Raw genomic sequence first — 12331 nt, 5'->3', positions numbered from 1 at the left:
ATAATATAATAATATATATAATATATATTATATATTATATAATATATATAATATATAATAATAATAAATAAATAATAATATAAATGTGGTATATATATATATATATATATATACCACATTTTCTTTACCCTTTCATAAGTTGATGGATACTAAGATTTTCTTATCTTGGCCACTGTAAATAGCACTGCAATAAACATGGACGTGCCAACATCTCTTCAACATACTGATTTCAGCTGCCTTGCATGAATACACACACACACACACACACACACACACACACACACACACCACCTCTCAATTGCCAAGGAAGATAGTACTTTCATTAATTTTTCTGAAGAACCCCAAACTGTTTTCTAAAATGGCTACATCAACTTACATTCCTATCAGCAATATAGCTTCTCTTCTCTCCATCTTTGCCAATGCCTGGTTTTATTACATTCATTCACTCTTTCTTGATAATAACCATTCTAACAGGTGTGAGACAATATCTCATCTTGTAATTTTAAGCACAATGAATATAGAACTTTAGAAATAAATAAAAAGTTACTCTTACAATATGGGCTATATACATTGAATGGATCTTTTTTAAAATTATTTATGTACTTTATGTATATAGGTGTTTTGTCTACATGTACATTTGCACCCCAGAAGAGGGTATTAGATCCCCTGGGACTATAGTTATGCATGGTTGTGAGCCACTGTGTGGGTGTTACAAACTGCACACATGACTTCTGGAAGAGTAGCCAGAGCTCTTAACTGCTAAGCCATCTCTCCAGCTCACGAATAGATCTGTTATCTGTACATGATATCTTTAGCATCAATCATTAGTTATTTGGAAACTAGAGGGTGAGTGAATTATGCAATTTCCTTAAATATTGACATTTTTCACCATAAAATATTCAAAATCACCTACTGGTATCACAATACATCTTATCAGGAAAGTCTTCTAGAATTAACATATTAAAGCTGTCAAATTCACTGGGTCTAGTAAACATTTTTTAAAAATTCTAATTTTCGGGTTGGAGAGATGGTCCAGCAGTTAAGAGCAGCAGCTGTTCTTCCCAAATTCAATCCCCAGCACCCAGATGGTACCTCACAACCATCTGTAACTCGAGTATTAGGGGATCTGACACACTCTTCTGGCCTCTTTGGGCACCCAGTGGCACACATGTGGTACACAGACACACATGTAGGTATGCCAACTTGATACAAGCTAGAGTCATTTGATAAGAAGGAGCCTCAACTGAGAAAATGCCCGCAACTGGGCAAGTCTGTGGTGTATTGTCTTAGTGATTGATGTGGGAGGGTCTAGCCTGTTACTGAAAGCGCCAGCCTTGGTCTGCTGGTCCTGAGTGTTATAAGAAGGCAGGCTGCATTAGCCATGATGAGAACGTCAGTAAGAGCACTCCTCCATGGCCTCTATCGATCGGCTCCTGCCTTCAGATTCCTGCTCTGTTTGAGTTCCTTCCTTGACTTTCCTCGGCAATGCAGTATAACATGAGAGCCAAAAGCTGAAATAAACCCTTTCTTCTCTGAGCTCAGGATGGTCATGTTTTTTAGCACAGCAATGGAAACCCTAACTAAGACACACATATTCATAAAGATAAGTTGTTTTTAAAAGTTCTAATTTTACTTGCCATGTCAACTTTTATGACCACTAACAGTCTGTACTACTTATTTTACTTGTTCTAGAAAAACTGTAAACTAAATAACCAACTGCCAGACTGACTAACCAATTATCTAATCTCCAGAAAGCAACGATCTGAGTCACTACAGACTGCAAATTGTCCTTTTAAGTAAAACCGATCCCATGTGAAGCCTCCCACTCAATGACGGCATAAATGCTTTGCCTGAGCACACTATACTTTTCAGCATGCAATTGTACAGAAGCACTTTCTGTTCCTGCTCCCATTTCATCACAAAAAACAGTTCTTAAGAATGAAATATTAATAAAATTTATCATTTTTATCCCTTTACTAGCAACATTCAAAGTGAAACTGGCATTTTTGCCGACACTGCAAGTATGTGGTGGTCAAGAACAGTGATTACCAGCATTGTTGATGCCAGTGTTGAGCAACTTTACCACAATGCCTTTGTACCATCAATAGATGCCAAATAATAGATTAGTTTGATGCCAGTGGTTCTGACCTTGCAGCTCCATTAAAGTTTCTCAGGGACATCCGTTTCTATGAAATGAACTTTAAGGACTAGGGTATATAGAATTACATGGACTGGGACAAGGCATAGAAGGGCTCCACATGCCTGACGGAAGAGCAGATGTCAACCTTTACTCTCAATAGAGTGGGAACTGGGATTACCTATATTAAATTTTTGTCTTTCTACTTTTTAATTCCTCATCTACTCCTTTTCTGAAGGAGATAATCCGATACCAACCTGGCGGTCCATAGAGCAAACAGCCTTTTGGAGGTATTATTCCTACACGCTGGAATAATTCTGGATTTGTAAGAGGCAATTCTATTACCTGGAAAAGAAGTTGCATGTTTCTTAAACAGTAGAAAATTTTAATATATTTTAAAATACTTAAAGTTTAATAATACCATGTTATAATCTCTGAGAAAAGTACACTTTCACGCTATACAAAATGACTTAAATATTGGTTTTATATCAGATGAAATCTCTTAAAAACAAAAATTAAAAAGTAGTGGTTGTTTCTAGCAAGCTACATATTAGATTGTACAGATGTATATACTTTGTAAAGAATGTATTAGAATTACATATTTAAAAATCTGTACATTCATATCAGGTGCATATTTCACTACAATAAAAATCACAGTATAAAGAAACAGAGAAGCTGGGTCCACTGGCATACATCTGCAACCCATGCTACTCAGGAGGCCAATGCAGGGTGACAGCAAGCTTGGTCTAGAGTAGGTAATTTACCAAGATGTATCTCAAAAGACAAAGTGAACAAGAATGAGTGCAGCTCAGGAACGGAGCACCTGCCTGGCATGTGAAGTCCTAGGTTGAATTCCTAGTACTACAAAATGATCATAGTCAGCAAAGAATAAAAGGATCTATAATAATTCACATAATACAGAGCAAAAATAGTCACAAAACAAGGAATGTTTCTGATGTCATAATTGGTTACTATCACAAAAGACATAAAATCTCCTCTGCTAGCAGTATGTCACAGCTTTTTTTTTTTTTTTTTTTTAAGTTATTTTTTACTCTCATTCAGAGGATTTAAAAAAAAAAAAAAAAAAGGGCAGGCGGGCAGGCTAGCCATGTACTCAGTTGGTAGAGTGCTTGCCTCACCTAACATGCCCAAGCCCTGAGGTCCAGCTCCAGCACGGCTGATGCGAGTGTGGCAGTGAGTGCGCACATCATGCAGCCCTAGGGAGGAGAGAGAGTGGGAGGAGCACAAGTTCTAAGTAACTTCCTGATGTTCAGTGAACTTAAGGCCTGAGATATATGAGATGCTGTGTCAGAGGAGGAGAAAAGAACAATAGCAATATGAGGAGGACGAAGAGAAGGAGGAAGAGGATCTGGCTATCCAATTTATTTATAGCACCAACTACTTGAAATACCATCTGTGTGATGTTACTGAATGTTTCTGATGCCATAAAGCATGATTAGTATAAACTAAGTGTGAAGAAACCAAAACCACCAACATTCTAAAATATCTGAGGATAAAAAGTGTGTGTAAGTGTGTGTGTGTGTGTGTGTGTGTGTCTGTGTGTGTGTGTATCCTACTCCTTAGCAGATGGGATGCAGCCAAGCACTGTGGGAGGGAGGCAAGTTTCATGAAGACATTTCCTTTTTCTTCTCTTACCCTCTCACTAACTTGAACTCAGTATATACTTTGATTTCATAATCAGGCCAGTGCTTCTTTATATATTGCCAAGAAAAATTTGGTTTCATAATCACCTGGAATGCCTGTGCCCTACCCCAATCTTCAAACTACTCAACCAGTTTCCTTTAATTTTTCAAAAACTGTATTATTATTCTGTGTACAAATATATGTCTGTGTCCCTATGTGTGTCTGTGTCCACATGCATGTGCTAATGCAGTTGTGTATGATGAGGAGGAAGTGTATGTGCCACAGCACACTTGTGGGCAAGAGAAGACAACTTTGTGGAGTCAGTTCTTCTGTCCTCAAACCCAGGTTATCTAGCCTTGTGTGGCAAGCACTTTTACTGACTAAGCCATCTTAACAGCCCAAGCAGTTTATACTTTAATAATGGTTTCAAAAAGTGTAATGAGCTGAGGTCTAAGAATTATGAACCACCATGAACTACACATTCAAGAACTACTCCCAACTCTTCTCATTCATTCCTAAATACTTAGGCTGCCTCAGGAAAAGTAAATCAGTATGACAGTGTACTTTCCCAGGTTATGAGGCAAGGCAAGCCTAATCTAATTCATCATCTGAAAGCTTATAAACGTCTATAGCCAGTATTCTAAAGAGCAACAAATAGTTTGAAAAAAGATAAAAGTATTTGGGGCCAAGGTAACAGTTTTTATTGTACTGGGTTCAACATCACTAGCTTTAGGAAAGCCACACAGCATGTTGCCCAGTGTGCAACTAGTTGACCTAAGCACACTGAAGACAATTGGAACTGTAAATGGCAAAGGTATTAGATATCAATATTTCTTCACTTTGCCCTATGTTCTTTTTTGGACACAAAAAGGTGACTTTCCCAACACTCCAAAATAGCAAGCAGCAGTAATCTTTACAGCTACAAATTCATTGCTATTCTCAGCAGAGTTACAAATGTATAATAAGCAGAAGCTACTATTGAGCCAAAAACAAAATGAAACAAAACAAAACAAGAAAAACCAATCAACCAACCACAACAACAACAACAACCCAAAATGTAATTTTACACCATTTCTCCCTTCAGACATCCTAAAAGCAATAGGGCAATAGTCTGAGATCAGAGAACACACACCCACCTCTCTTAACTCCCGAATCTGTTCTGAAAGGCCTCCAATTTCAGAATAAGATACATTTCCAGGATCCTCGTGAGACATGTTATAAACCAATGGATCCACCTCTCTCGGCAGATATCTAGGATGAAAAACAAAAAAAAATCAGAAACTTTTCTCTCAAGGGATTTCGTCTTAGTTTGTGGGTTATGCAAGCACCTTCTAAAGACCTTGAACTTAATAGGTAAGGAGTAGTAAAATCTTCGATGATTCCACAAATCCTGTACTTTAGAAAACCTCCCCTCTAAGAAACTGGAAAGTAAACAATGAGAAACCCACCTCATGATGGTTAGTGTGGTCATATCCAAAGCTACTCTGGTTCCTGGCTTCAGCTTACTTTTGTCAAGCTGTTTCATAAAACAAAAGATGTTACACAAATATTTAAAAAGGGAAATGCTACTTTAACAAGAGCTTAATATTCAGAAACCATATATACATTTTTATACTACATAAGAGACACAAATATCACATTATAAACTCCCTGTCAATAGAACTTTTTAAAAAAAATTCCTTAGTGAATATTTTGGGGAAAAAGAAAGGAAAATGGTTTGCAAATGTATCTATAAAATATCTTTTGAACATCTTCTAGAAGAAAAAATATATATACATAATCCTAAGAGAAAAGGAAACAGGTTTCCTTTAGAAGATTTCTATTAACATACTAAGGAATGCAAGCCTGTGGTGCTACTGCACGCCTTTAATCTAGCACTTGGGAGGCAGAGCCAGACAGATCTCTGAGTTTAAGACCAGCAGGGTCTACAATGGGGATTCCAGGATATCCAGGGCTACACAAAGAAATCTTGTCTTCAAAAACAAAAACCATACTCAGGAATGCAAATGAACAAAACAAATAAAAACTCACTCCTGTGCCCTTGTACACAACAGTCCTCATACTGAGCACATCAGGTTGGATAATTACTACATGGTTAAGCATGTTGACTTCTTGGTTACAATTGGATACTCTATTCTATAGATGCACTGAATATATACTGAAGACCTCACTTGTCAGAAATAAAAAGTTATGTTCCAATAGTTTCAAAACTGTTTGCCATTGTATTTTTAGAATTTTAACCACTTTGTACAGGACTCTACAATGAGCTATAAATTTAGGAGATTGAATTGTACTCACTAAAATAGAAATGATCTAGAAAGTTACTAATAACAACACTGATTAAATCAATTGAAACTGTTGTCAGACCAAGAGTGAGCTTTCTTTGGAAAGGTTTTTGGTGCCCAAGCTCAGAGGCAAAGCATTTTTAGAGCCAAAACCATAATTACATAAGGGTTGTGCGAGGGTGGTTACATTGGTGAGGTATTTGGAGTTATTAACATTTGTTTCCAAGACCTACCAGTATCTTCCAGATACTATATAATACATTTGTACCATGGTCAAAATGATGGATAGTCCTAGAAGCATCATCAAAGTGATGTGGCTATTGGTGGAAGGCTGAGAAGTGACTGGGCAGGCACAAAATTAACACTGGGAAAGGATGGTGATACCTTAGTCAGTTCAAAATGAAGTAAGGGGTAAGGAAATTGCTCAGGGCTGTTTTCAAGAGGGAGGACTTAAGCTCATCACTCTCACTTCTATAAAAAGCCAACTGGTACCTATTAGTCCAACACTGGTAGGTGGGGATAGGCAGATCCCAAGATCACTGGCCAGCTAGCCTAGCCAAGATTTCCTCCAGTTCTGTGAGACCCTGTCTCAAAGCAGTAACACAGAGAATGTCCTGCTCTGGCCTTCCTATAGGTGCATTACACAATCACATGCATGCACCACATGCATATACTAAATCACATACACAGAGAAGTAAAAATAGGCAAAACACTAAATAAAAAGACCTTTATAGCCGGGCAGTGGTGGCACACACCTTTAATCCCAGCACTTGGGAGGCAGAGGCAGGTGGATTTCTGAGTTTGAGGCCAGCCTGGTCTACAGAGTGAATTCAACAGAAACTCTTTCAAAACAGTATCTTAGAAATGCCAATTTTTGGCATCCAGAGGGCCTTGAAAGGAATGTAAAAGCTGACTAAGACATAACAAAAATCCATTTTCATTATTAGAAGGGTTCACCAGGTGTCTCATGTGCTTGCCATGTATTTTGCTACTGTGCTACATCCCCAAACCTAGGTCTATAATACTTTCTAAATTTTCATTTTTATGTATATGGGTGTTCTGTCTGCATATATGCTGTGTTACCATGCAGGTGGCTATAGAGACCAGAAGAGGACACCAGAGCCCTTGGGAATGGAGGTACAGATGATTGTGAGCCCTTGTGTGAGTGCTGAGAATCAAACCCAGGTCCTCTGGAAGAGCTCCCATGCTCTCAACAGCTGAGCCACTCTCCAGTTCCTAGGCTTATAGTATTCGATTACAAAAATATCTAGTTATATGCTGAAATCCTAAGATTAGCTTTTGCCTCAATGTTAAATATTATTCTGGAGTCATGTTATAATGTTTTAAAACCTGAACTCGGCATAATGGTAAATACTGTACTGGTACTCAGGAGGCTGAGGTACCAGTATTGTTAAAGACACTATAGGCTACATAGCAAGATCGAGTTACAAAAAACAAAACCAACAATGAAAACGTAAACTCAATATGACAAATACTCCCAGAAAAAGTGCTTCAGCAAATGCTTAAGACACTTCCTAAAGAACAGAATGGTATATAAATCGCAAATGCTACTGACTCATTCTAAACTACTCACTTACATTGTAAAGTCTGCAAAATGAAATGCAGAGGTATTTCAACTTGCCCATTTTGGTCCAAATGACTAAAAAGTTAACTACCGCTGAGTCTGTAAGCAACATTTTTGAATGTTTAAATGTAAAACATGGGTAATTGATATGCTGTTCAAGAAAGACATCATACTAAACCATTTTCTTTCTAGTTCTAAAATGATTTGATTTCTAAGTACAGATATCTGACTAGGACAATGAGAAACACTAGGGACTAAGAAATTCCAGGCTTTGCTAGTCATTTGCGGTGTCTGAACAAAGCACTCTTGGGAGTTATGGGCACAATGCCCCATCAGAAAACATTACCTGACGACGACAACCTACGACGTATCTTGGTCCATTTGTTGCTTTAACAATGACTAGAACAAATTGAAAAACAAAGTTAGAAAACAAATACATCTACATGTATGGTGAGTGTAGTTTTATGTCTGACCTCTAAGAACAGTAAATACAAAATTTAACTTATGTAAACAAAGACCAACTCCTTGTATTGTTGTCACTAGAATACTAGGCACTTCAGGGCTATCCTTATGGGTTATTAAATAAAGGCACTTACACCCAAGCTCATTGATCTTACTAAAGCCAATCTCTAGGTCCCATCTTACATGGCAGAAGCAGAAAAGCAACTCCCACAGTAGTCCTTTGATGCATGCACACACATATGCATACACATATATACATGAGTGCAGGGGACACAGACATAGAGACAGACAGACACACATACACAAATAAATGAATTAAAAATTAGAAGGGCTGGAGAGATGGCTCAGCGGTTAAGAGCACTGACTGCTCTTCCCGAAGGTCTTGAGTTCAAATCCCAGAACCCACATGGTGGCTCACAACCACCCATAATAATGAGATCTGACACCCTTCTCTGTTACTCTGTTCTCTGTCTGAAGACAGCTACAGTGTACTTACAAATAACAATAAATCTTTAGAGTGTGTGTGTGTGTATATATATATATTCATATGAATGTATGAATGAATTAAAACAGTCTTCCATATGAATATATATATGAATGAATTAAAACAGTCTTCCATAATGGCACACATGCCTAAAATTCCAGCACTGGAAAGCAAAAGGCTTGTGAGTTCAAGGCCAGTCTAGTCTACATAGGAAGATGCATCCAGAGCTACATAGAAGTACCTGGCCTCAAAAATCAAAATAAAATGGGCATTTCAAAAGCTGGCAAGGAACTGGGGCTTTTTATTTTTTAATTAATTAGTAAGTTAATCCACTTACATTTTTCTTCTGTTAACTGTTTTAGCACTTCACCTACAATCTGGAAAAGAATAAAGGCGCATTACCTTTTGCCAATAGCTTAGAAATGGCAAAATACTTTCAAACTTTATCACCTACCTGCCCAACACTTTGTAGTGCCTTCAAATCATTTTCAGACTTCTCATACTGCTTGGTAAGTTCTTTTAATTGTTCCCTTACTGAAATAATAAAATTTTGACATTTTAAGTTAAACAACTGCATAAAATTGTTTACTTAGGTCTCTTTTACCTTATGTAGGTTTCAAACCACAAAATAAGTTTGTTTTTTTTTTTCAGTTTGTAGTGGATAGGTGGCATGTTTTAAAACGAAATGTAACAGAGAAAGTGTCATATCTATTTTCTTGGTACGAAATGTTTTTAAGTTACATTTTTAACCGACAGGGACATCCTGCCACCTTCAGATTTGCTACAAAACTGAACGATAAGCCGTGAATCAAGCCTCCCATTGCTACACTAAGATCACCTGGCTTACTCTGGTTGTCCATACTAAATTAAGTCAACCAACGCAATTCTTCACCGAATCCTAGGCTGCCGTATTCTCTCATTTAATTAAATCACGCAGGCTTTTCAAAACGTAAATGTTCAGGGTATACAGAAAACTTGGTACTCAGTATGAAGCCTGAGGGAAGACGAGAAAAGCTATTACAACCACTGAGCCCCCTTCTACCCCAAGTACAAGCCGCCTCCGTGAGTTCCGCGTCCGGCTGGAGCTTCTTTGACTCAAGCGTCCTCCCATCCCCGGGTCCCGAGACCCAAGCCTGCCTTCCTGCACCCGGAATATGTCCCCAGCCCACTTGTTCCTCACTCCTCTAATCCTCCCCTCTTCCACCTCAGAACTGTGGCTGTTCCCTATGCCACCGGACTGGGACTGGGGCCATACCCACGGCCGAGGCGGTGCTGCACCCCAGCGCGGGGCGGGATGACAAAGCGCCTCGTCCCTGGACTCGGGCCTTCCCAAGCCGGGTGCTGTTTTCGGGCTCAGCCGAAGCCTCCGCTCTATCAGAGACCGAAGCCGGTCCAGGCACTAGAGAGTGTGTCAAGGCTCACTCACGCTCCTTAAGACGGCCGTCAATCTCCTTGTGCTCTAGCAGCTTCTTGCGATAGTCCTGAAGCGCCTTATCTCTAGGGTCCGCCATGATGAGAAGCCGTCGCTCATAGGGGATGCCGGGAAGGGCCATGGCAGCCCGGGCGGGGGAGGGGGCGGGGCGAGGGCGCAGAGGCGGCCTGGGGCGGGACCGTGACTGGCTCCGCCCCTTCCGGCTGGCCCGCCTCTCGCTCCCGGCGCCGAAGTCAGTCACCTAGAGAGGCAGAAACCTCGAAAGCGCTGGAGATCGTCTCCGGTCACACTGTCCCCTGCAGGCCAGAGTGAGCAATGCCTGACGTAGCTACTGGCTGGCTCAATATTAAGTCACTGCTTTCCTAGAACGCCAAAGGATCTGTAATAAACTGAAAAGCAAGAGGAAATGACAGGATTTTTTTTTTTGAGACTGTCTTGTAATCCCCGCTGCCTTAGCACTCACTCCGAAGCGGTGGGCTTGAACTCTGGTCCCCCCGGCTTCCTAGTGGAATTACAGGCAAACTCGAACATTCAGTATGTGCTGTGTGGAAATCGAATTCAGAGTCTCCGGCATGCTAAGCAAGAGCTTTTCCAACTGAGTCACATTTTCAGATTCAGCCTTTTTCTTTCCCAAATTATTTATTTCTATTTATGTGTTTATGTGTGTGCCTTAGTGTATACCTTAGGAGGGCAAGTGCTCACAGAGGCCAGTAGAGAGGGTCGGATTTCTCGGCTCTGGAGTTACAAGCGGCTATGATTTTTTAAAAATTCTTATTTATTTTATGCATATAAATATCTTGCCTGCATGTATGTATGTGCAGCACGTGTGTGCCTGGTGCTGGAGGAGGTCAGAAAAAGCCACATGATTCCCCTGAAACTGGAATTACAGACGGTTGTGAGCTGCTATGTGTATACTGGGAACCGAACCCAGATCCTCTTCAAGAGCAACAAGTACGAGTACCCTTTGAGCTATCTCTCTAGGCTCAGTGACTGTGTTCTTTTAAATTGTTATTGACAGGCTGGGAGTGTACCTTTGGTAGAGTATTTGCCTAGCATACAGAAGGCCCTGAGTTTAACCCCCAGCACCCTAAAACTAAATGAATGCACAAACACACAGAGATCTTTAGGAAGAGCCGGAAGCTAACATAACCAGTAAACCACTTTCCAGCCCAAAGATGCAGCCTTTTGATATCAACTGCATGAGCAGAAGTAGGAAACTTTCAGTTACCCAATAAAGTACTGACCTGCTTGTAATATAATAAGGAAATTAGAAATGACTTGAATAGGGGCCAGAGAGATGGTTCAGTGGGCAAAGGCGTGCTTGTCATGGAAGCCAGGTTACCTGTATTGGATTCATGGGACCCACTCAAAGGTGGAATGAGGTCCACATGCACAGATGAATAAATAATAATAAATCATAAAAATACCTTAATGTAGCAAATGCTACAATTGAAATAAGAGGATATTATGGGATAAGGAGGAGAATAAATTTTGAACACGTCTGAGATCAGAAGGTGCCCCATTATGCCACCACGTGGAGAGCCTTCTGAACAGACTAAACAGCAAGTACATGATTCTAAGGTAGCAAAGAGCTTGTCTCACTTCTATCAGAGAAAGGAGGCCAGCAGAACTGGAAGGAAATGGGCTAAAGATGTAGAACACAAGATAAAGTTTCTGCAGCGACCAAGGTAGGAACTTTGAAGTCTGCTAGGACTATCTCAGATCTCTGTGGTGGAGGGGTGGTGATATCTTGATGTCTTCATAAAAATCAGCATAATTGTACGTATGTAAAAAGGTAGTCATGGGTATTAAAAAGACAATATAACTAAAGATGTTAATCCAAAATACGGCATATGGTAATTGTGTTCTTTTAAATTGTTATTCTCATGCTGGGAGTATAACATTGGTAGAATACTTGCCTAACGTACAGCTGAGTTTAACTCCCAGCACCCTAAAAATAAATGAATATGCTTTACAAATACATGTACAGTTATGTGAATTAATGCCTAAAGTGACAGTCTTCCAAATATTCTTGGAGAAAATGGTGTGGGTATTATGTGAATTTTCTGTTGTACTTTTTTCTAAAACTGGCCTTTGAAGGAGACAATAAGTAAATAAAGTGACAGAGTGTCCTTTCTCCCACACTATTTTGATCAAGTGAGTAGGTTCATACCAATATATATCAATTCTGACATCAAGAAGAAAAGACAAGGCAGAATATAAAAGGCAGTCCAATTTATATGGCTCAGCAAAAATATATGCACACAGAGACTGGAGAGATAACTTAGCTATTTTTTTTTTT

The 12331-nt window shown here is 39.5% G+C and overlaps 1 protein-coding gene across 1 annotated transcript in view; it reads right to left on the bottom strand.

Annotated features, from left to right (window-relative positions):
• The window catches only part of Psmc6 (proteasome 26S subunit, ATPase 6), a 20650-nt gene extending 10491 nt beyond the window's left edge, over nt 1-10159 (bottom strand). The window contains exons 1-7 of the mRNA XM_021182042.2: nt 10024-10159; nt 9052-9131; nt 8935-8974; nt 7998-8050; nt 5230-5297; nt 4918-5032; nt 2395-2482 (exon numbers count right to left, since the gene is read on the bottom strand). Of these exons, the coding sequence (XP_021037701.1) occupies nt 2395-2482; nt 4918-5032; nt 5230-5297; nt 7998-8050; nt 8935-8974; nt 9052-9131; nt 10024-10150 (571 nt within the window). The 5' untranslated portion in view covers nt 10151-10159. The remainder of the gene's footprint in view (nt 1-2394; nt 2483-4917; nt 5033-5229; nt 5298-7997; nt 8051-8934; nt 8975-9051; nt 9132-10023) is intronic.
• Nucleotides 10160-12331: the final 2172 nt, after the last annotated feature.

The sequence above is a fragment of the Mus caroli genome, chromosome 14 (genome assembly GCF_900094665.2).
Source record: "Mus caroli chromosome 14, CAROLI_EIJ_v1.1, whole genome shotgun sequence".
In the NCBI taxonomy this organism is placed as follows: Eukaryota; Metazoa; Chordata; class Mammalia; order Rodentia; family Muridae; genus Mus; species Mus caroli.
This window is presented reverse-complemented; position numbering and strand designations above follow the sequence as displayed.